The 25,656-nt window shown below is 40.2% G+C and overlaps 1 protein-coding gene across 4 annotated transcripts in view; it reads left to right on the top strand.

The window, feature by feature from the left end:
- Nucleotides 1-25,656, top strand: part of LOC122549716 (apoptosis regulator Bcl-2-like) — a 166,797-nt gene that overhangs the window by 113,948 nt on the left and 27,193 nt on the right. The window contains exon 2 of one of the 4 annotated variants that reach the window (XM_043689605.1): nt 11,696-11,774. The exons of the other annotated variants lie outside the window; for them this stretch is intronic. Within the exon in view, the coding sequence (XP_043545540.1) occupies nt 11,696-11,731 (36 nt within the window). The 3' untranslated portion in view covers nt 11,732-11,774. Of the gene's footprint in view, nt 1-11,695; nt 11,775-25,656 lie in introns of those variants that run through there. 4 annotated transcript variants of the gene reach the window in all.

Raw genomic sequence — 25,656 nt, 5'->3', positions numbered from 1 at the left:
TATATCTGTTTAAAATAAAAGTTTTGATGAGATTTAAATATTTCCGGGAGTGCCAATTGACTAATTGAATTTTAAAGCATATTTTCTTCCAGGGTAGAGATTGCATTGCATGTGAAACAATCTCCTTGAAGAGAGTTGATGCTGTTTGATTTTAGTTTGCTCATGAATCAAGTCCACATCTTATTGATGATGCCAAAATGATTTTGTGTGAATGTAACTGTGTCTCCTAAAAGTTAATTTAATAACGTAGAATAAGATACGTCACAAATATGTATCTTCCTTGCATTATTTGTGTTGTCCTGTTCTGTGTTTTGTCGAGTGAACCAGATTAGTAAGAAACATTTTATGCAATGGAATTTCCTTCACCTGCATAATGGATTAAATTTCACAGTATTAATGTCGTTTTTGGCTGTTGGGTTATTCCCAATGGTGGGAATTCAGGCTACTTGCATTTGCAGTTTGGGTAAGTGCTTGGTCTAGCTGAGAATACCATTCTGGAGTCAGTGTTATTGGAAACAAATGTTAACTTTACGCATGGTACCACTGTCTCCCAGAGGTACTGGAGAAAGTGTCCTAATCTTTCTGCCAAAAGATGCACCTCTAATGTTATTTGTTTTGGAACATCCATTGTTACTACTATTCTGGGGAATGACAGTGTACTAATATTACATTAGTTGGTAAATTATTTTGGGTTTGAATTGCTGGTAATAAAGCAAACTGATTTTTTCTTTTCAAGTTGCTTTTGGAATTTTATAAAGTATGCGTATTATCTACCCAACTGATATGCTTATTTGCATACTTTATGGAATAAGAAACTCCGATAACAAGCAGAATTATCCAGCTTAGTAATTAGTCAATTTGCCAGTGAAGCCTCAAACAAAATCTCAATTTGCAAGGGAAAAGGGTTGTTTGTTTTTAATGGGCATAAGATTGTATACAACAGATCGAACTCTAGAAACAACAAAGCTAGTTTCCGGTATTTCTAAATATAATACTGAATATCAATTTCTTTTTTTAAGTGAAATGAATTAGTCCACAAGTAATTTAGTAATACAGGAACAGATACAATCTTCACCCATAATTCTCACGCTTGAATTTATTTAAGAAAATCACAAAAGAGTCTAAATTTAGACCAGCATTGTCGCCATGGGAGCCCAAGGTGGTGCACTTGTTACTAATTCTGGTCTAGTGCAGGGATTTCACCGAATGCAAATGCAAGTGAACAATGTATGACTCATACTATCCACTGTGTGCTTTCAATTTGAGTCTGCTTGTTGACCTTCACAAATCGCTGAAATATTTTTACTGTATTGCGGGTTTTTTTTAAAAACAGATTTGCTCTTTCCGAAAATGATGCTTTTACACTTTTTTTTAAATTAACAAATTTGAAGTGCAGATGGTCAAATAGAGCAGTGCTTTGATCTGGTATCAAAAATCAGATTCTGACAGACACCAATTTCAGAAACATTTTAACAGAATAAAATCCTTTACTGTTTGCATCAGTAAATAGCCATTGAAATGGCATTTGTAGTGCTTGTGTTTATTTACTTGGGCACATTAATCGCAATAAATCTAGCTATTGGTATAACACCGGCTGGTCAGAAACAGGAGTTTTTCAAGTCATCATCATTGTGCTGGGATCAACAGCTAACAAATTAAGTTCACAGTAAGAACTGATTTCATAGGCATTCATCAGTGGAATTTCCCTCTACCGGCAAAATGCGTTGTCATGGAAGATTTGCAATTGTCCACAATTTTAGAGATGCATTTGTTTCCCTACAAGTGGAAGTGAGGATGTTTTGAACTAAATTATTTGAGGGGGCGGGGGTACTTCAAATTGAATAGCCTTTTACGTAATCCTATGAAATGTTTGGAATAATCCTTTGCTTTAGTATATTCCTCTGACCTGGTGCTTCAAAATGCTGTAGTCTGTACTGAGCAGGGCCACTAGATGGCATTCCATGAGATTGCATGTTGTCTATCATTTAGTCATGCTACTGTCTTGATAATTTAACGTTGATAGTATAGAGTCATAGAGATGTACAGCACGGAAACAGACCATTCGGCCCAACCTGTCCATGCCGACCAGATATCCCAACCCAATCAAGTCCCACTTGCCAGCACCTGGCCCATATCCCTCCAAACCCTGCCTGTTCATGTACCCATACAAATGCTTTTAAATGTTGCAATTGTACCAGCCTCCACCACTTCTTCTGGCAGCTTGTTCCATACACGTACCACCCTCTGCGTGAAAAAGTTGCCCCTTAGATCTCTTTTATATCTTTCCCCTCTCACCCTAAACCTATGCCCTCTACTTCTGGATGCTCCCACCCCAGGGAAAAGACTTTGCCTATTTAACCTATCCATGCCCCTCATGATTTTATAAACCTCTATAAGGTCACCCCTCAGCCTCTGACGCTCCAGGGAAAACAGCCCCAGCCTATTCATCCTCTCCCTATAGCTCAAATCCTCCAACCCTGGCAACATCCTTGTAACTCTTTTCTGAACCCTTTCAAAAGACCAGAATTGCACACAATATTCCAACAGTGGCCTAACCAGTGTCCTGTACAGCCACAACATGATCTCTCAGCTCCTGTATTCAATACTCTGACCAATAACGGGAAGCATACCAAACACCTTCTTCACTATCCTATCTACCTGTGACTCCATTTTCAAGGAGCTATGAACCTGCACTCCAAGGTCTCTTTGTTCAGCAACACTCCCTAGGACTTTGCCATTAAGTGTATAAGTCCGGCCAAGATTTGCTTTCCCAAAATGCAGTACCTTGCATTTTATCTGAATTAAACTCCATCTGCCACTTAGCCCGTCTGTAACGTAAAGTAACCTCCTTCACTGTCCACTACACCTCCAATTTTGGTGTCATCTGCAAATGTAGTAATTGTACCTCTTATGCTCACATCCAAATCATTAATATAAATGATGAAAAGAAGTGGACCCGGCACTCCACTGGTCACAGGCCTCCAGTCTAAAAAACAACCCTCCAGCAAACTACCTTTGAGCCAGTTTTGTATCCAAATGGCTAGTTCTCCCTGTATTCCGTGAGATCTAACCTTGCTAACTAGTCTCCCATGGGGAGCCTTGTCGTATGCCTTACTGAAGTCCATATAGATCACATCCACCACTCTGCCCTCATTAATCCTCTTTGTTCCTTCAAAAAACTCAATCAAGTTTGTGAGACATGATTTCCCACGTACAAAGTCATGTCGACTATCCCTAATCAGTCCTTGCCTTTCCAAATACATGTACATCCTGTCCCTCAGGATTCCCTTCAATAAGTTGCCCACCACCAATATTGGGATCACTGGTCTATAGTTCCCTGGCTTGTCCTTACCATCTTTCGAAATAGAGGCACCAGGTTAGCCAACCTCCAGTCTCCCGGCACCTCACCTGTGACTAAATATCAAGAACACTACAGATCTAGTTCTTATTCTTTTGGAAACTCGGGGAGTTGAGACAGATATTTGGCGCGTTGAAGAGGTTGGATGTGTAAATATCAGTTGATAAACACCTTTATTCATTTTTGTTGAGTGCAGCCTGATTTCTGTTAGATAATGGAAAGTCCTCAGTGATGTAATAAGTTTCCAATTTGATATCACGCACATGTTGATATGATTATCTGTGTTCCATTTCTGTGCTGTCAGATTGGTTGTCCACCTCCAGTCTTGGAACAAACATTTCCTTCAGCTAAACATTGTGATACCATTATTCTGGTGCTTTGTATTCAGTCTATTTCCCGCCCCCATTTATTGTTGTAGGATGAGTCACATTGCTTGCAAGTTTGGATATTCTTTTTAATTTTCATTCATGGAATGTGGTCATCTCTGTTAATGTCCCTCCTCTGACTGCCCTCAGGAAGATAACAGTGAGCTATCGCCTTCAACTACTGCTATCTGTAGTGAAAATATTCCCACAGCACTCTTAGAGAATCCCAGGATTTTGACCAAATGAAATTGAAGTGATGGCAACAGAGTAAGGCTTGGAGGGGTAATTGAAGATTATGATGTTCCCATGCAGATGTTATCCTTGTCCTTCTAAATAATTGAGTTTGTGGGCTTGGATGGTACTATTTGGAAAATGTTGATGAGTCGAAGTGCTGTGTGACATTGATATTGCACACAGCTGATAAGGTGCTCCAGAGTTGGAGTGAGTGTTTTAAGGTTCCTTCGCCCTGGATGATGCAAGCTTTTTGAGTGTTGGAGCTGCACTCTTCTTGACAAGTGGAAAGCCCTGACATTAGTGACACTTGTGCTTTGTAGATGGGGGAACAGGCTTTCAGGAGTCGAGGTGAGTTGCCTGTCCTATAGTACATACCATCCCATCTGTTTTGAGATGGATGACCTTGTAAGTTTGTGGTCAGTGATAGTCCAGAAATGTTGTTGATGGGGGAATTTGATGATGGTAATGTGATTCAATGTCGGGGATAAGACTCATTGTCGGCACTTGAAATGGATTAAGTGCTACTTGCCATTAATGAGCTCAAGCCTAAAATTATGTCTTGACAACATTGTTATGGCACAGAAGGAGGCTGTCTGACGCATCATGTCTGTACTAGTTCTGTTACTTAGTGCCATTCTCCTGGCTTTTGCCCATATGGCTTTTGCCCATATCCATTTCTATCCAAATAATTGTCCAATACCTTCTTGAATGCCTTAATTGAACCTGCCTCTATCACCTTTCCAGGTAATGCACTCCAAACTGCAAATACTTGTTGTGTGAGAAAGTTCTTTCTCCATCGCCTTTGCTTTAGTTGCACATCACTTTTTAAACCTGTGCTCTCATTCTTTTTTTAACAAGCAATCACTGACTGCTTCATTATCTGAGAAAATGTAAACAGAACTGAACATTATGCAATCAATAGAGAACATTCCCACTTCTGACCTTAAAAAAAGAGGCAAGTCATTGCTGAAGCAACAGAAGATGCTTAGAGTGGGACAGTGCCATGAGGAACTTCTGCAGTGATGTCCTGATATTGAGATAATTGGCCTTCAGTAACTACAAACCTTTTCTAGTTGTACTTGGCATAACTCCAGTGAAGTGGAGAATTTTTCTCTTGATTCCCATCGACTTCAGTTTTGCTCAGCCTCCTTGAGGCCACACTTGATCGAGTGTTGCCTTGTTGTCAGAGGCAGTCACTGTCACTTGCACTTCACCTCTGAAAGTTAGCTGTTCTGTTTGTGTTTGAACAAAGTCTGTAATGAGGTTTGGAGCTAAGTGGTCCTTGCAGAACATGAACTAAGCAATGGTGAGTATCCAATCCCTGACAGGGCTATTGGTGGCCCTTTTCATCACATTTTTGCTGATTGAGAGTGTATGACTGGATTGGTATTATGATGATTTTGATTTGGGCAGGAAGTAAATGGATCATTTTCCACTGTGTGTTCAGATATGTGTTAGTGTCATTGCTGACGTCTCCAGACCTAGTTTCACCTTTGGCCAAAAAGTTGTCAGCACGGAGTTGGAATGTTCTGGGGCTCACAACCTTTGAACTATCTAGTGCCTTCAGCTGGTACACGTGAAGTGAATTGTCCGATGACTAACATCTTTAATGATGAGCAAATTAAGGACTGAAATGGGCCATCTACTTGGTATTTCTGAGTGAAGATGGTCAAATGCTTCTAACTTGCCTTTTGCACTGAATGTGTGGGACTTCCCCATCATTGATGATCATTCATGGATCCTCTTCCCCCTATTTGTTGATAGTTAAGTTTGAGATGTTAGAATAGGAGTCTGTTCTATCCTTGTGCAGCCTAAATATTTTTACTTCAACAATCTTTGCATATTCATTTGTTTATTTGTAATAAACTTGTTATTAGTTGTTGATTAAAGGAAACTGGCTGAACAGTTTTTAATACAAAATCAGATACAGTCTGCGAACTATGTTGTTGGCCTTTTCATCAACATAGAATCTCTATAGTGTGGAAGCAGGACATTTAGCATGGCCAATCCATCTAACCTGCATATCTTCTGACTGTGGAAGAAAGCTGGAACACTCAGAAAAACTCCACCCAGACTCAGGGAGAATATACAAATTCCACACAAACAGTCACCCCAGGGTGGAATCAAACCCAGGTCCCATGCGCTATAAGGCAGCAGTACTAATCACTGAGCCACCATGCTGACTATGGTTAAATTTAAAGTGGGCGATGGGACTGGAAAGTGTTTGGCACACTCTTCCAAGCTCAGTCGCAGCAGCATGCTATTATCATGATTAACTATGCATATCACTCTCTCATTACCAAGTTGAAGCCTCATTTTTAGGTGTACCTGGTACAGATCCTGATGGACCCCTCTGTGTTGCTTATTGAACCATGATTGAATGCCTGCTTGAGGATTATGGTACATTGAGAACTATGCTGGGGCATTAGCTTAATAATTGTGGTAACTTACAACTCTGTTGCTGCTGAGGCTGTCTGCACCTCGTTGATGTCCAGTTGTGGTTAGGTAAATTTGTACTGAGGACATAGTGAGGACTGCAGAACCTGGAGAGTCAGAGTCGATAATGTGTGGCGCTGGAAAAAGCACAGCAGGTCAGGCAGCATCTGAGGAGCAAGAGAGTCAACATTTCAGGCATAACCCTTCATCAGGACCTGAGGAAGGGTTATGCCCGAAACATCAACTCTCTTACTCCTCGGCTGCTGTCTGACCTGCTGTGCTTTTTCCAGCACCACACTCTATCAACTTTAAATTTGTACTAAATATATCCCACTTAACAAAGTGGTAATAGCACACGTGCCACAGATTGACCTTAGTGTGTAGATGGGATTGCATTTTCACCATGTTCACTCATACCAAGCTTATGAGGATGAGGTTGACTACATTTCTTCTTTGTGTAAGATCTGCCATGAAGTGTCATAAGCCCTGACTGGTAGCGATGCCCTTCAGGGCCTTGTCATCAGTTGTATGATCAAGTCATTGTTGAGGCTGTGCATCAAAACCATCCAGCCAAAATACAGTCTATGCCCTATCTACACTCAGTCCTTCCAAGTGTGTAGGATACAGATTTGTATATTCATTTGCTGAGGAAAGGCAGTCGGTGGTAATAAACCAGAAGTTTCCTTATCTGATGCCCATGAGACCTCATGCTGTCTGGAGTCAATATTACAGGCTCTCAGAACCACCCACTCTCTTGGTTTTATGTTGTCACTTCTTATAGGTCTGTTTTGACGGCATGGGTCGTAACCAGGGAAGAGGTGGCTGATTCATTGACTGTAAACTATGATTCATTGACTATGAATACATCAAGCTTTGCTGTCCCAGTTTTGATTTAAGTCTCCAGATGTGGTTGAGGAGGACTTTATGGAATTGAGTGGCTTGGGTGTATCTTTGTTCTGTCCACATTCAGAAGCTAATTGAAGCAGGTGGTTCATCCAGTATTGGTCCACTGTTTGTCATATTTTTGATTCATTTGAGTGCCTTGCTATTTCTGAGGGTTTGGAGTCATGCTGTAGACCAGAACCACATAACTGGCCGCTTCCTTCATCTAAATGAGGTTTTTGAAATAGAGATGTTGTTAATGACTTAATAGTTTTATGGTTAGCATTACTGGTACTAGTTTTTTTTTTAAATCTAGATTTATTCATTTAGTTTAGATTCCCTAGCTGTCATAGTGGTATTTAAATTCATGTCTCCAGATTAATAGTCTAGTCTCTCAGGATTACTCATCCTGTAAAATGATCACTATTCTCTTACACTCAGAATAATCTCTAAATCCAGTTTCTAAGCCCATATTTGCACATGCAGATACACATAAAGACGCAGACCCATGCATTCTCGGACTCAACTATTCCTCTTCTACTCTCCTACAAGGCACATAGTACATTCTGTGTAAATTTTGGCTCAATCAGAATGTTATGTCCCATATTACACTTCATTGAAATTTCTCCCAAAAGCACATGTCCCTGTTGGCCTTCATTTCTCATTTTTTTGCATTAAAATCCCTCCATAGCCTTCGTCCCACCTTCATTTTACATTGTCCTGTGAACGACATGAATATGCATCTACCTCTCGTGCATACATGCATTCTGTTTGCTATAATATTGTTTCCTGTGTCTTTTGCAGCACAGCACCTACATTTTCAGATTTTCCTCCATATTCAACTCCTCTTGCTCCACTTCCCATCTCATTTTAAGATATTCTTTAAAATGCTTAAACAAAGAAGGTTTGGCCATTCATCGCTACCTCCATTTGGTTTAGCTTGTTTTGTTAATCCTGACTATTACTTTATGCAATGACTTTGGACCTTTTTTTCTACATGCAACTAGGTGTTAATGATTGGACACATTTTGCTCCTAATTTGCTTTGTGGTAGAATTTAACAGTGTGGGTAAATTTTAATCCTTTGTTTGGTCATTCCATCAGCATAATATTTTGTAGGTATGATAGCTTTTGGCCCATTGTCATGGATATAAGCTCTCACACATACAATGCTTGCAAATTTGCATCCAGGTAGCCTGTTGAACTAATTTAAAAAAAACTTTACTGGAAATTCCCTCTGTTAATGGTGAATTTTTAATTGTGAAGAGTGCCGCATTGATTCAGAATGTTGTGTTTCACTTTTCGTTTTTACCACAGAATCTGTCATTTTGTACTTTAAAGGGACTGTTTTCTTTTTACCAGTTTCGTAAAAATTATTTTGAAAATTTCCCTTGTCTGATTTAGTCATGATGGAGTATGTGGTTCAATATGGCAGTCATAACTGTATGTGTAGGCGGGTGGTATTCAAATAAGAACTTTCTGTTGCTGTTAAATTATAACCCTCATTTTCATGTTCTATCTTGTCCTTCCTCCCTTTTTCCTTTTGAAAGTTGATCAGTTGCAAAAACGATGAATAATAAAAGTAACTGCGTACTTAAGTGTTTTTGTCCATTTTCTGTTTTTTGTTCCACGTTATCCTGTGACCTAGCAAGCAGGCAGCTTACAACTCTGAGAACGACTGTTCTAGCACATGGCACACCTTGAAGTATCTCTTTTAAACGCCTCTCCTCTCCCCCCTCCTTCACCAACCACACCATTTGCAGTTGGAAAGCATGTATTCTCAATCCAATTGCTAACAGCACAACTGAGATTGAAAATTCTGGGATGCAATGACTTCAGTCAAATGTCTTGAAATCTTTGTTATTGTGGGCCACTTTCACTTGTATTTTTGAGATTTACAATTGAAACGTGTGGAACTATGTTTGTTATAAAAACATTTAAATAGTGTGTCTTCTGTTTTGTCATTTTTTAAAAAAAAAGTGCCAAATGCACTAGTCTAATCCTTTGGGGCAGACTGGTTTAAGGTATATTGCTTGCTAGTCACAAAGTCCATACTCCCTTTTAATTGTTGATTAGAGATATGGTAAAGTGAGTAGTCACCCATTTGGGATGAACAACGGATAAGCATGGCCAGCTCTAATAGCAAATGTGTCACTTGCTGATAAAATTGACCAAAAAAACTTGTTAAGAGGAAGTCACTGCCTGGGACTGAAGTTTCAAGCTTCCAGCAAAAGATGGTGTTGGAGATATGAGAAGAAGAATGGGACGGGGAAGGGGAACGTCTGAGGATTCCATGTCGGGTTGGGAAGAGTACTCTTGCTCTTTGTTGCCCATTAGGGAAAAAAAAACAAAGTGGTAAAACAATCTTTTCTAAGTATCCTCTCTCCCTGGCAGCATTTGCAGTAGTTACAACCTAATAGGGAAGCTGTCACTCTTCCCCTTGCTGAATCACTCCTTTGGGTGAGAAACCCTACAGGGGCAAAAGAGAAACCTTTTCTAGTCATTTGTTTTCTTGTGAACCACTGAGCACTTGGTTTCTCAGTATGGTTTAATCCATACTTGATATGTGTTTCGTCCAACGTGTGCATTTTGCACGGTGTTAACAGAACAGTAACAGCCTAAAAATAAAATTAATTGCTTTATTAATGTGACATTTTGAAAAGGATCTAGTGGTAGGTGTTCAAAATGGTAGGCTTGTTTTTTTTTACATGAAATTTGGGTCTTAGGACCACAGATGCTATTTTAGAATGGAACTGGTTGGAACATATATGCTTTATAATGAGTAATACAGGCATTAGAATTGAAGAGACTGAATAAAGATCAGCTTTAAATTGTTTTGTGGAACCTGCAAGATTAGAACATCAGTTTGTCAAACAGTAGATCTCCAGAAAACTAGTTTGTATAGGTTCTTGCATTCAGCAGATTGTTGAAGTGATTTTATTTAAATTAAACATTAAATATTTATGTTTGTTTCTCAAGCTTTCTGATATTCTGATGGTCAGTTCCTCTTTGGAGCTGCTTGCCTTATCATAGAATCCCTACAGTGTGGAAACAGGCCATTCAGTCCAACAATTCCACACCGATGCTGCGAAGAGTAACCCACCCAGACCCTATTACTCTACATTTACCCCAGACTAATGCACCTCACTTACACATACCTGGACACTATAGGTAATTCAGCATTGCTGATCCACCTAACCTGCACATCTTTGGACTATAGGAGGAAACTGGAGCAAACCCACGCAGACATGGAGAGAATGTATAAACTCCACACGCAGTCACCCAAGGCTGGAATCGAACCCAGGTCCCTAGCGCTGTGAGGCAGCAGTGCTAACCACTGAGCTGCCCCAATTATGAGTGTGCCACATTTGGTCAGCTCTTTATTGAGATACTGAGCTTAACCAAAATGATGCGGGAATACTAATGTTTTTTAAATCCTGTAAGGAAAAATAAGCTGTCTGCTGTCCAGTGACCTATGCAAGAAAGTATCCATATGGATGAAGTCAGGATTATGTTATCGTTGAGGAAGCTATCACTATTCACAGTAGAAGAATATGTATTTGGGTGAACTACCAGAGTTATGATCAGTGTCTGTGAAAGGTAATATTGTACTTATAATGTTAACCCCTTCCATCCTACTTAATATTCACGTGGAAAGTTATTTGAAGCACAAAGTTCAGCATTCCAATATAATGATGTATTAAAGTTGAACAATAAATCTAAGAGTGAAAACCTCCTTGTTTAACATTTTTCACTTATCAGTGCTTTCCCTACTTAGAAACTGAGTATTTTGTTTTAACGTTCAAATAGAATATATAGCATTAGTCCATTCTGCCAGTCCAATGGTTGGTTGATGGTAATTCCTTCACTTTTATTCTATGATCTCATAAACATGATTTATTGGAAATATGAGTTTGAACTGATGAGTTAGTGAATTGTATGAAGTTGAGCTGCCTGCAGCATTCTTGTCAGAGAACAACATCAATTTCTACTTGGCCACTACGCTACAAAGCAGTTTTTTTTTAAAAAAGAACTTTTATCCAGGCTACGTTGAGTGGTTGTTAAAAGATTTCAAAGCTTTTTGATAACATGAAGTGTAGAAGTCTGTGTTTATTTGTTCACATTTTGAATTTAAACCTGTGCAAACCTTTTCAAAATTGATTTGATGAGGATCAGTTATGTAACTATGTTTTCAAGATATAGTGCACTTCCTTTTTTGGATATCTTGCCCTAGGAATGCTCCTTCTGTCATTTTGCCATATTTTGTTTGATAGTTATGCTGTTGTTGGTTGCAACATTCCTTTCTGTATTTGCAGTCGACAAAAAATAGATGACGACAGAATTTTCATTGTTAAAGGGAAATGGTTAAGATGTATGGGAAGCAAAGCACAGAATTACCTTCTCGTGTGTCTTTTTTTTAGGCTTTTTCTCTGCAGATGAAGATTATTTTAACATGAATTCCAATCCGTGGCTTAAAAAGGTTATTCATGTTTCTTTTCGTTGGCACTTTTACCTCAATGGTAAGCCCTTTAGAAGAAATTAGTTATTACTATCAGTTTTTAAAAAAATTCTGCTACAAATTACTCTTATTATGCCTAGCTACTGTTTTGACCCTAAGTTATTTGCTTTCATCTCTTGTCAATACTGCTTATAAAGTATTGTTTGTAAATTTATTGTGATTTCGGCCCTTTTCACACACTATCCTTTGACATACCACCTCTTTAGAAGAATTTCTGGCATCTGCTAAATAGAAGATTTCATGGGTCAGTATTTATTGTGGACAAGAGCATGGAAGTTGGGGAACTTGGCGAAATATATAGTGATGTTTTGGAAAGAGATCATATTAGAGTCATAGAGATGTACAGCATGGAAACAGACCCTTCGGTCCAACCTGTCCATGCCGACCAGATATCACAACCCAATCTAGTCCCACCTGCCAGCACCCGGCCCATATCCCTCCAAACCCTTCCTATTCATATACCCATCCAAATGCTTCCACCACTTCTTCCTCTGGCAGCTTATTCCATACACGTACCACCCTCCGTGTGAAAAGGTTGCCCCTGAGGTCCTTTTTATCTTTCCCCTCCCACCTAAACCTATGCCCTCTAGTTCTGGACTCCCCCTACCCCAGGGAAAAGACTTTGTCTATTTATCCTAACTATGACCCTCATAATTTTTGTAAACCTCTATAAGGTCACCCCTCAGCCTACGATGCTCCAGGGAAAACAGCCCCAGCCTGTTCAGCCTCTCCCTGTAGCTCAGATCCTCCAACCCTGGCAACATCCTTGTAAATCTTTCCTGAACCATTTCAAGTTTCACAACATGTTTCCGATAGGAAGGAAACCAGAATTGCATGCAATATTCCAACAGTGGCCTAACCAATGTGCTGTACAGCCGCAATATGACCTCCCAACTCCTGTGCTAAGTACTCTGACTAATAAAAGAAAGCATACCAAACGACTTCTTCACTATCCTATCTACCTGTGACACCACTTTCAAGAAGCTATGAACCTGCACTCAAGGTCTCTTTGTTCAGCAACGCTCCCTAGGACCTTACCATTAAGTATATTAGTCCTGCTAAGATTTGCTTTCCCAAAATGCAGCACCTCGCATTTATCTGAATTAAACTCCATCTGCCACTTCTCAGTCCATTGGCCCATCTGGTCAAGATCCTGTTGTAATCTGAGGTAACCCTCTTCTCTGTCCACTACACCTCCAATTTTGGTGTCATCTGCAAATGTACTAACTGTACCTCTTATGCTCGCATCCAAATCATTTATGTAAATGACAAAAAGTACAGGACCCAGCAATGATCCTTGTGGCACTCCACTGGTCACAGGCCTCCAGTCTGAAAAACAAAACTCCAACACTACCCTCTGTCTTCTACCTTTGAGCCAGTTCTGTATCCAAATGGCTAGTTCTTTCTGTATTCCATGAGATCTAACCTTGCTAACTAGACTCCCATAGGGATCCTTGTCAAATGCCTTACTGACGTCATACAGATCATATCCACTGCTCTGCCCTCATTTGTCCTCTTTGCTACTTCTTCAAAAAACTCAATCAAGTTTGTGAGACATATTTCCCATGCATAAAGGGGGCAGCATGGTGGCTCAGTGGTTAGCACTGTTGCCTCACCGCACCATGGTCCCAGGTTCAATTCCAGCCTCAGGTGACTGTCTATATGGTTTGCACATTCTCCCCATGTCTGTGTGGGTTTCCTCCGGGTGCTCCGGTTTCCTCCCACAGTCCAAAGATGTGCAGGTCAGGTGAATTGGCCATGCTAAATTGCCCATAGTGTTAGGTGCATTAGTCAGAGGGAAATGGGTCTGGGTGGGTTACTCTTCGGAGGATCAGCGTGGACTTGTTGGGCCGAAGGGCCTGTTTCCACACTTGGGAATCTAATCTAATCAAAGCCATGTTGACTATCCCTAATCAGTCCTTGCCTTTCCAAATACATATACATCCTGTCCCTCAGGATTCCCTCCAACAACTTGCCCACCACCAACGTCAGGCTCACTGGTCTATAGTTCCCTGGTTTGTCCTTACCACCCTTCTTAAACAGTGGCACAATGTTAGCCAACCTCCAATCTTCCGGCACCTCACCTGTGACTATCGATGACACAAATATCTCAGCAAGAGGCCCAGCAATCACTTTTCAAGCTTCCCACAGAGTTCTAGAGTACACCTGATCAGGTCCTGGGGATTTGTCCACATTTAGGCGTTTCAAGACATCCAGCACTTCCTCCTCTGTAATATAGAAATTTTGCAAGGTGTCACCATATGTTTTGCTACTTTCTATATCTTCCATATCCTTTTCCACCTTAAATAAGAGGAGGTGCTGGAGATCTTAAAATGCATAAGGATAGATAAATCCCCAGGACTTGGATCAGGTATTTCACAGAACTTTGTGGGAAGCTAGGGAAGTGATTGCTGGGGCTCTTGCTGAGATATTTTTATCATTGACCGCCAGAGGTGAGGTGCTGGAAGACTGGAGGTTGGCTAATATTATACCATTATTTACGAAAGGCTGTAAGAAAAAGCCAGGGAACGATTTGACTGGAGAGTCTTACAAAAGTGGCGACTAAGTTGTTGGAGGGTATTTGAGGGGCTGTATTTACATGCATTTGGAAAGGCAAATATTGATTAGAGATAATCAACATGGCTTTGTGTGTGGGAAATAATGTCTCACGAACTTGATTGAGTTTTATGAAGAGGTGACAAGGAAGACGGGTGAAGGCAGAGCGGTAGATGTCTATATGGACTTGTGGAATCTGCTTATAAGCAGATTCCACGTGGTAGACAGGTTAATACTGTTAGACCACTTGGGATCCGGGGGAGATAGTCAATTGGATAAAAGGGAGGGCTGTTGGCTTGACAGTAGGCTGGTGCAGAGAGTTGCTTTTCAGACTGAATGCCTTGGACTAGCGGGGTGTCACAAGGATCACTGGTGTGTCCACAGGTTTTGTCATTTATATAAAATAATTTGGATGAGGATATAAGAAGATATGGTTAGTAAGTTTGCAGGTAACACCAAAATAGGTGGCGTAGTGAACAGTAAAGAAGAATATCTTGGAGCATAATGGGACCTTGATCAGATGGGCCAATGGGCTGAGGAGTTGCAGATGGTGTTTAATATAGGTAAATATAAGATGTTGCATTTTGGTAAGGTAAACCAGGGCAGGGCTTATGGAGTTAATGGGAGGGCCCTTGAGAGTGTTGTTGAACAAAGAGACCTACAGATACATATGCATAGTTGCTTGAAAGTGGTGTTGTGGTGGACACTGGTGAAAAGGCATTTAGCACGCTTGCCTTCATTGATCAGAATGTTAAAATAGGAATTGGGATTTCATGTTGTGGATGTAGAGGACATTGGTTAGGCCACTTTTAAAATACTGGTCTCCCTTCTATAAGAAGGATGGTGTTAAATTTGACAGAGTACACACAATATTTATAAGGATATTGCAGGTACTGGAGGGTTTGAGTTATAAAGAGAGACTGAATAGACTGGGGATTTTTTTTTTACCCCGGAACATTGTAGGCTGAGGGGGGACCTTATAAAGACTGAGTAGAGGTACTTTCCTGCCTGAAGGATCAAGAACTGTGAACAGTCAACTCAAGTTACAGCACTGACCATATGGGTTTGAGCTGAAGAGAAATCATTTTATTCAGTATTGTGAAATTTGGAATTCTGTGAATGTAGAGTGTTGGAGACTATATTCAAGACTGAAAACTATTGATTCCTAGACACCAATGGAATTGACATGAGGAGCTTGGTTAAGGTGAATAGCCAAGGCCTTTTCCCTAGGGTGGGGGAGTCCAAAACAGGATGGTATAGGTTTAAGGTGAGAGGAGAAAGATTTAAAAAGCATCTGAGAGTTAACTTTCTCATGCAGAGGGTGCTGTGTGTATGGAATGACCTGCCAGATGAAGTGGTGGAAGTGGGCGCAATTGCAACGTTGAAAGTGTATTTGGATGGGTATATGAATAGGAAGGGTTTAGAGGAGTCTGAGCAAACTGCTGAAAAATGAGACGAGGTCAGATTGGGATGGACAGAATGGACTGAAGTGTCTGTTTCCATGCTGTATGACTATAATTTTGAGTTACCTGTAGTAGCTTAACTAACATTGGTAGTTCTGCAATATTTGTGAATGATGAGTGTAAACTGATGAACTGCAACTCATTCATACTGTTATGTGATTAGAAAAAGCAACAAGGAGTTGTGTCACTTTGTATTCCTTCTGAGCAACGTAATAATGACGTATTTTCAACACAAAGTACCATGAATAAATGCTTTTTAGAAATTGCACAATAACCCCAGTCTGTACCACTACTGTTCTTCCTCAACGAAATATTGCTTTGAATGTTAAGCACTTCACAGAGTATCACCAGGCACCTTACTATCGAATGGTGATGCTACTAAAAGCTGAATTTCTGTGGGGTGCAGTGTCTGCTTCCCGTTATAAGAATGTTCAGCAGTTGATGTGCCCCAGAAATACAGCCCATGAGAGATGGAGTAGAGGTACTTTCCTGCCTGAAGGATCAAGAACTGTGAACAGTCATCTATAAAGTTACAGCACTGACCATATGGGTTTGAGCTGAAGAGAAATCCCTTTATTCAGTATTGTGAAATTTGGAATTCTGTGAATGTAGATTGTTGGAGAGTATATTCAAGACTGAAAATTATTGATTCCTAGACACCAATGGAATTGACAGGTAGTAGGATAGAACAGGAATGTGGACTTGATGTCGAAGTTCAACCTTGGTATTATTAAATGGCGGAACAGGGTCATAGCCAAATGACCTATATATGTCTCTTGTTTTGCGCTGTGTTCTTCTGAAGGAAGGTGTGGATGGAGTGCATTTCAGTCAATGATTTGTGCGTATGATAGTAGGACAGGAAAAAGTTAGTGAGATAACTAGGGACTAGATTACAAAGAATTTTAAATAGAGCATTAGATTTTTGAATTCGTGAACATGAATGAATGTAGGTTATCAAGAATGGAAGTGCTTGATAAATGAATTAGATTGCTGATACAGAAGAGCTGAATTTCATGGTGATTGAAGGAAATATTGGACTAATTAAGTTTTCAAATTAGAAAGATATAAATGAGAATTCAGCAAAAGGTGAGGTGGGGGTATAAATGTGCAATTTCATGGATGTGGGATGAGATGATCTTTCAGGTGGAGAGATTAATGTGGAAACATTGATTAGGGTTGAATAGGATACTGAAGTTACAAACCGACTGGTTTAGCCTGAAATTGCAGCTTGGTGAGAACTGATTAGAACAAGGTATATTTTTGACAGATGCCAGAGACAATGACTTTTGTCTTTAGTTTAATTGGAGGAAATTCCAACTCATTCCAGACTAGATATCGGTTTAGTTGATGATTAGGGTGTAGAGGTCTGTAATGAAACTATAGTTTCCAAACATGGGAGGTTTAGGATAGATTTTTACATGGAAGAATTAAGCCTTGGTTTTGAAAGAAAGAGTATGCTACTTGATGACATGGAACTGATTACCATATCGGCTAGCTTTAAGACCCTAAAGGAAAATTAAATAGTCAACAGCTTAGGGATCCAGGGAAGAGGATTTGTGCATCATATCTGGGCATGGGAGAACAAGGGATTCACACTCCACTACTCTTGAGTTATTTTTGTGATGTACAAGTGTGAATTTGAAATACAAGTCAGTCTAACCTGGCATCTTTCTCCAAAAGTATTTGTTTTTGAAGATGCATTACTGGCAGGGTCAGCATTTATTGACCATCCCTAGTTACCTGGGACTTGTCTTAGCCTTTGGCTGAAGCTGCTGGGTGGGGAAGCTGGCTGCTTTATCTTGGTTGCTGTGCAGCTTCTTGGGCATTGTTGGAGCTGTACACATTCAGACAACTGGAGAGTATTCCATCGACTCTTGAGCTGTGGCTTGTAGGTGGTGGACAGACACTGGGTTGGCAGGACGTGAATTCCCAGCATTTGACTTACTCTTTTAGCAACATTATATATATGTCCGATTAGGTTTGTTTCTGGTCAACAGCAACCTGAAAGATGTTGTTAGTTAGGAATATTAATATCATTGAGTGCAAGAGATTCTCTTTTGTTTTAGGTGGTAACGGCCATGGTACTTAATTCACAAGTAACAGTCATGCCAAAAGTCAGTCATTCCTGAAAGTCATACAGGATTTGCTGCATATGGACATAGACTGTTTAAATATCTGAATAGTTATGAATAATGCTGAATATTAGTGCAATCCTCATATACTTTTGAATTTATGATAGATAGAAGACCATTGAAGGAGCAACTGAAGATAGTTAGGCCTAAGGCAGTACCCTGAGAAATTTCAGCAGAAGTGTCCTGGACCTGAGATAACTGATCTCCAACAACTGCCCCTAATTTCCTATGTTCCACATCTTATCCAGAGAATATCCTACTTCAATTTTGCTTGCTCAAACTCAATCTATTGCTGCCTTGATTATTTATTCTCTCATGGGATGTCAATGCAGCTGGCAATGCCAACATTTGTTTCCCCCCAAAACTAATTGCCCTTGAACCACGTGGCTTGTTGGGGCAGTTCAAGTGAGCAGTTAAGTATTGACAGCATTGCTGTGGATATAGAGTTATGTATGGACCAAATCATATAAGAATAACAAATTCCCCTCCCCAAAGGGCACTACTGAGCCAGATGAGATTTTACAATGGTGGATGGTAATTTCATGCTCCCCATCACTAAGACTGGCTTTCAGTACCAGATTTTATTAGTTTAATTTGAATTCAGTCAGCTGCCTCTGTGGGATTTGAACACCTGCTGTCAAGGGATTAGTTCAGGCCTCTAAATTATTTAGTCTAATGAAATTACCACTCTGCCACTCTTTCCAATAATGTCAAGGGTGATCACTCACACCGCATCCCTGGAGTTCAGCTGTTTTACCCTGTTTGGACCAAGGCTGGAATGAGATCAATGAAACCCAAAGCAAATGTTATTGAGCTGGTTCAAGCTGTGCAAGTTTTGCTCAAGACCGCCACTGACATCATCACTGTCTCTTAGCTAGTGACCAAGGGTAGACTGAGAGATGTTAATTTGTCTGCTTTTTGTTAACAGAGCATACCTGGACAACTTACCACATGTCAGGTAGATGCCAGTGGGGTATCTGCGCTGGAACATCTTGGTATACGTTCCGTTTGTTCCAGAGGACAAAGCCTTACTGCTGGAATGTTGTTAGGGCCAATAACCTTTGCATTATCCAGCGTCTTCGCTATTTCTGATATCATATGGAGTGAACTGAACTGAATTGACTGAAGATTTGGATCTGTTTTAAAGGATCTTAAATGACATTACAATTGAGAAAGTTGAGATCGATCATGCACTCTGCACTCTTACCTGAAAATATTTGCAAAAGGTTTAGATTTAGAGGGCGGAATGGTGGCACAGTGGTTAGCACTGTTGCCTCACAGCACCAGAGACCCGGGTTCAATTCCCGCCTCAGGCGACTGACTGTGTGGAGTTTGCACATTCTCCCTGTGTCTGCGTGGGTTTCCTCCGGGTGCTCCGGTTTTCCTCCCACCATCCAAAGATGTGCAGGATCAGGTGAATTGGCCCTACTAAATTGTCTGTAGTGTTAGGTAAGGGGTAAATGTAGGGGTATGGGTGGGTTTCGCTTCGGCGGGTCGGTGTGGACTTGTTGGGTCGAAGGGCCTGTTTCCACACTGTAATCTAATCTAATCTAAATTTATCTTTTGTTCGGATGTGCTAGGCTCCCCCATCATTGAGCATAGAGATGTTTGTGGGATTCTCTTCTCTGGTTATTCATTTAATTGTCCATCGCTGTTCACAATTGGATATGGTGGAAGTGCTGAGCTTTGTACTGATCCGTTGGTTGTGAAGGTGCTTAAGTCTTTGTATTCCAGATGATTACTGCTGTGTGGTATGCAAGTCTGACTTCACCAGGTTGACACCTCATTTGCATATGCTTGTTGCTACACTTCATGAGCCAGGTTGATATCTTTGCTTGATCATAATGAAAGACAGAGGGATATATCAGGCCATGAAATTATAGATTTTGTTTAAATTCAATTCTGTTGTTGCTAATAGCCATAGCACCTCATGGATGTCCAGTTTTGAGTTGCTAGGTTTGTTTTAAATCTATCCCATTTGGAGTGATGGTATTAATACATGTCATGATGGAGAATATCCTCAGTGTGAAGACAAGACTTTGTCTCCATAAGGATTGTGCAGTTGTTAATCCTACCAAGTATTATGTACTGATGCACCTGTGCAGGGTAGATTGGTGAGAATTGTTAGAACTGAGTGGCTTGCAAGGCCAGAGATGGTTTAAGAGACTGCCGCATTGTATGGGTCTGGAATCGTATCTAGGCCAGATCAGGCAAAGGTTTCTTTCCCTAAAGGATATTTGTGAACCAGATGGATCTATCGATTCTACCAGCAGCTGTGGAATTTGAACATGTGTCCCTAGAACATTAGTCTGAGCCTCTGGATTATTAGTCCAGTGACCTTATGCCATTGCCTTCCCTTAAATATTCAATAATCACCCCAAGGTTAGAAACTTCCTTTTGAATTGTTTTAGCAATAACTTGCATCTCAGGACTCCGCTGCTAAAATGTACCATTTAAACAAATTACTCATTATGAAAATTCATAGAATCTGCTTTGTTTTGAGCTCATACTATACTACATTTATGGGCCTGTGTGCCATGACTTGGTACAAGGTTACCTTTTCATCTTAGAAGTAAATTGCACCTGAATATTTGCTTTGTTTTGTTTACATAATTGAAACTGTTTGTTCTTAAACAATCATTTCACAGTAATAATGGTTCCAGTGTAATAGTATTTAGGATTCCTTAAAGTAAATCTGTGACACCATTGTAATAAATTTCTAAAGAGCTTGTAGGGAATATATGTTCCTAATTGATCTATCTTTATAGTTAAATATGCTATACTACATAAAAAGCAAAAAACTTTGCAGAAATACTTTTATCTTTTAATGCTGTCCATGGCCTTGTCATCTCATACCTGTGACCTGATGTCAGTGTGAAGTTTGACTGATCTATTGGTCACTTGTCCTAATACCTATTCAACTTTGTGCCAAACTTAATGTGATGATCATTTCTGAAATGCATCTTGGGGACATTTTATTACATGAAAAGTACAATGTATATAAAAGGAATTGTTCTGTAGCCTGATTTCTGTAGATCTGTCCTATCTTTATCAGAGTGAATGTCAATTAAATGACACCAGTGCTGTGCCTGCAATTGGATGGTCCTTATTTTGAGAACATGTTTGTCTCAACCTGGAAAATAGATTAAAAGTTGCGTTGTGCTAAATGTTGGGAGAGCCGAATGAACTTCTTTTAAAGCTTTAATGAATTCCAACCTTATTCCCCCATTAAGCCATTTCAAATTTTTTAAAAAGTCATGACATCTCAGTGATTTGCAAGAGCCTGTGTGTGTTGATGGAGACCTAAGAGAGCTTGGGGATGTGGGAATAGTCCTAAGAGCACATTACTGTTAGGACAGAGGCATTGCAGTTGTAACTCAAACTGAGCACAATGTTGGCAATTACTGCCTCAGGACTCATTGTCCCAAATTTGGGAAGCGTTGTGTTAAAATCCTAGCAGATGTTGTTTCTGTATACATCAGATACCAGATTGAAATCTGGCTTGATAGATTGTATTTTGGGTTTTTTCTTGGTATTAATGAGGTGGTCTTGCACTCAAGCAATGCCATAAAACACTGCAGATTACGTTTTAACAATAAATTTAACACAAATTTATGGCACAAAAATGAAAAACAGGACAAAACAAATTATATTTAAATATATCATAAGTTTAAAGATTTTGGAATAGACAGTAAAATACAATCCCATAATCGAAGAAGCACCCTTTTACAGTACCAAATAGCAGAAAGAATTCCCTTTGTCATATCTGTAGGGCTTAACATTACTTCTCAGTCCAGAAAATCTGATAGCCTTCCTTGTAGCTAATCTTGAACTTTCTCAGCTTCAAATAACCCCTTCAGGGTTTTAACCAAACATTTCTGATCTGGCACTTTCAAACTAAACTCCTTCCACTGGGGGACTATTCTAAACTACCTCCCTCTTCAGAAGAAACTGTTTTACACATCTATTTTCAACCAGTAATCCAGCATACCTGAATTGAAACCAGAGCTCTATTCAAACTATGGGTGTTTCCCCTAAGGGGTTATCTTTATTTGCACATAAAAACTGTCCCAGTGTAAAGACATTTCCGATTAGCCCCAAAGTACTTTTGTTCTACATAAACTATGGCTTCAAAACTCTTGCCAGTTAGTACCTCAATCCCTTTATATAGAGACGGGGTAAATTTCTCTGAGGAATAGAAAAAAATAGACTGCAGAAAATTTGAAAACCTTGCAGGCTTACCTAGAACCCCAAGCGAACATAACTTGTGAACAGTAGGTGTTCAAATCCAAGCTCTAAATTAAATGATTATAAAATGTAGATAAGTCATGCACCTATATCACACCTGCTTTAAATGAACAAGAGGAATGAAGTTGAAATGAGGGAGAAACAACATCATTAAAATAGAGAGAAGTAAGGTTACAACCACAGGGGTTGAGTATTAAAGGGTTAGAGTCAAGGATGAAGTTGCTCATTAGATTGCAAATTCAACTTGGATCCAGTCTTCTGCCCAAGAACAAAGATTATAGAACATCCACCCTCCCTGGCTCACCCATCCCCATCCTCACCAAACCAGCATGTCCTTCCTCATCTGCTATAGTCATAGTCATCTGCTTTACCATGAGGAACATACTGGAGGCAGCCATTTTATAAGTAACTCAATAAAGACATAGTACATTGCAAGCTGCCAGCTTGTTGGCAGTGAGCACTGAGTCAGCAGTAGAGCTGAGATTGTGTTAAAATCAGATTTAAAAATAAAGCACAGCTATTTTGAGAGATACAAGAATGTTCAGAGCTACGAACGTTTCTGCACGCAACTGAAAGAAGCTGGAAAAGAACAAGAAATAGACATCAGCTGGAAAACTGGTATTTCTCTCCCAATCTCTGGCCAAAGTACAGACAATTTTTTCCATGTACAATGGGAAAATTCTGAAACAGCAGCAGATTTAATTGACAAACCAGAGCAGCTACTCTCTTTTCACTGCTGTGAAATCCATTTCAAAGTGTATTCCCGGATAAATTTCTCTGAGGAATAGACTGCAGAAAATCTGAAAACCTTGCAGGCGTGCCTAGAACCCCAAGCAAACATAACTTCTGTGAACAGTAGGTGTTCAATGTTAGGCTCCATGGTTAACGAGAGAAAGTGAGGACTGCAGATGCTGGAGATCAGAGCTGAAAATGTGTTGCTGGAAAAGCGCAGCAGGTCAGGCAGCATCCAAGGAGCAGGAGAATCGACGTTTCGGGCATAAGCCCTTCTTCAGGTTTCAATGGGCTCGTTCTCCATAGTTAACGAGCCCATTGGTCCATATGTGAGCTCATTTATTCAGCTTGCAGCAGCCTGTGAATTTGTGCAACTAAAAGATTAATTAAAAGAAGGATTGTTTTAGGCATAATTGATCCTGCAGTGACGGCACAGCTACTTAAAAAGGAACTTTACTCTCAGAAATCTAGTTGTCATGCAGTTAGTCTGCCATCTACATACTTGACTTCAGGCACCTTTAAATTGCAGTAGCTTCTTATTTGGCTTCAGGATCATCTCTCAAGCTCTATCTAGGGTCAGGTTAGATTTTGGTAATGGTCAGCGATAGCTCTGTATTTCCATATCCATAACTCAGCAGATCATCCACTATGACTTCAATTCTGGGAAGATCATTGTCTCATTGAAACTCCTCTGAAACCATGGACTTACCAAAAGGCAATCCTAATGGGCATCCAGAATGTAGTTAAAAAGCTGCTGAGCTGGTATGGAGAATAGTCCAGTTCAAAAGTTGTGGGTGGCACAGTGGTTAGCCCTGCTGCCTCACAGCGCCAGAGACCCGGGTTCAATTCCCAACTCAGGCGACTGACTGTGTGGAGTTTGCACATTCTCCCCGTGTCTGCGTGGGTTTTCTCCGGGTGCTCCGGTTTCCTCCCACAGTCCAAAGATGTGCAGGTCAGGTGAATTGGCCATGCTAAATTGCCCGTAGTGTTAGGTAAAAGGGGTAAATGTAGGGGTATGGGTGGGTTGCGCTTCGGCAGGGCGGTGTGGACTTGTTGGGCCGAAGGGCCTGCTTCCACAATGTAAGTAATCTAATCTAATCTAAAGAAAAAGCTAATGTCATGCTGCACCCAAACTACTCTCCTTTTTTAAAAAAGATTCCCATCCCTTACCGAGGTAAGCATTTGTAGTTTTAGTCAAGTCCTTGAAGTTTGAGATAAGGTTTGTTCCACAAATTGTACAGAAAATGCTTTAAGATGAAATAAAGGATCAGGTTTATTCTTGAAACATTCAAAATGTAGGTGAGTTGATTTGTTACAGTATCCCTGTTCACAAGCATTCAAGAGATCAAGGGAGGCAGGACAGGAGAGATTGGATTTACAAAAATTGATAATTTATGACATGAGGTTTTAAAATCATGAGTTTCAGCACCCAGGAGGTCAGTGCTTATTAATAGTTTCCTTGGTGAGTTGGACTCAGTAGTTTTCCTTCTTTCAGGCAAAGTATAGACATCCAGTAACTTGGAGGCAGTGATGAAGTATCTGAAGCAGGCTGAAAAATAAACCTGGAATCCTGCTTTTCCTTGGAGTCCCAGCAGCAACTGACCTAGTGTCTGAATTGCTTGAAATAGAATTTCAACAAGTTTTGATTTCAGTATGTGACAAACACAGTCTTTTCAGGCGCTGAAGACCCATCTCACAGGGCTAATTGGAAGGATATTAATATAATACTGGAGCTTTATCTTCCCCGTCAGACTTTGCCTTGTAAGGTGAAGCGGTAACTAAAAGCATGAGTGCCCAATGGAAACATCAAAATACAATATTTTTAATTGTCCACAGGAGGCAAGCAACCTGGCTCCAAATCCTTTGTGTCAGCTTTAGGTGAAATCTCTGTTCAATACTGGGGGTTCAGAAGCTGCTGAAATACTGGCCATTTTATGAGACCAAGGAGGTTATTTGTTTTTTAAAAGAAACATATTTAAAAAGAAAAAATTTAAAAGAGAGTACAGCTTTTCTCCCGCTTTGCCAGGGGTTTGAAGATAAAACCCAATGACAGCCTGCTTCAGCTGAAACTTTGCAAAGTTCCCTGAGCAAGCTTTCCAATGACGCCTGAATAGCATATCAGTTACATTGGACACATGTGGGTGTGAAAAATAAACACAACTTGAATACTTTCAGGTGGTGCTTCCTTGTATTTACCTAAACAAAGGTGTTTTGTGGATACATCTTGTGTTAATTAGAAAGGTCATTCTTTGAATCAGTTGATGACACATGACTTGGGACATGTGGCTCTCAACTGATGCAGTGCAAGCTAGAACTAGTTACATTGCATTTACCTCAAAAATGCTAATTTGACTAATTTTAATGTTGCATTCAATTTAATCATTCATTTTCATGGGATGGAGCAAAGTACTAATTTGAAGTACTGTGCATTTGAAATCCATTTTGACTGTTGTTCTGTGAAGGATGTAGCGTCATAGAATCATTTGAGATGTACAGATACAGATCTTTCGCTCCAACTTATCCATGCCGACCAGATAACCTTACCTAGGTAAAAACAAAGACTGCAGATGCTGGAAACTAGATTCTGGATTAGTGGTGCTGGAAGAGCACAGCAATTCAGGCAGCATCCGAGGACAGGCAAAATCGACGTTTTGGGCAAAAGCCCTTCATCAGGAATAAACTGATGAAGGGCTTTTGCCCGAAACGTCGATTTTGCCTGTCCTCGGATGCTG

This window comes from Chiloscyllium plagiosum, chromosome 5, assembly GCF_004010195.1.
Source record: "Chiloscyllium plagiosum isolate BGI_BamShark_2017 chromosome 5, ASM401019v2, whole genome shotgun sequence".
Classification (NCBI taxonomy): domain Eukaryota; kingdom Metazoa; phylum Chordata; class Chondrichthyes; order Orectolobiformes; family Hemiscylliidae; genus Chiloscyllium; species Chiloscyllium plagiosum.
The sequence above is the reverse complement of the archived record's forward strand: the minus strand, read 5'-3'. Positions and strand labels throughout refer to the sequence as shown.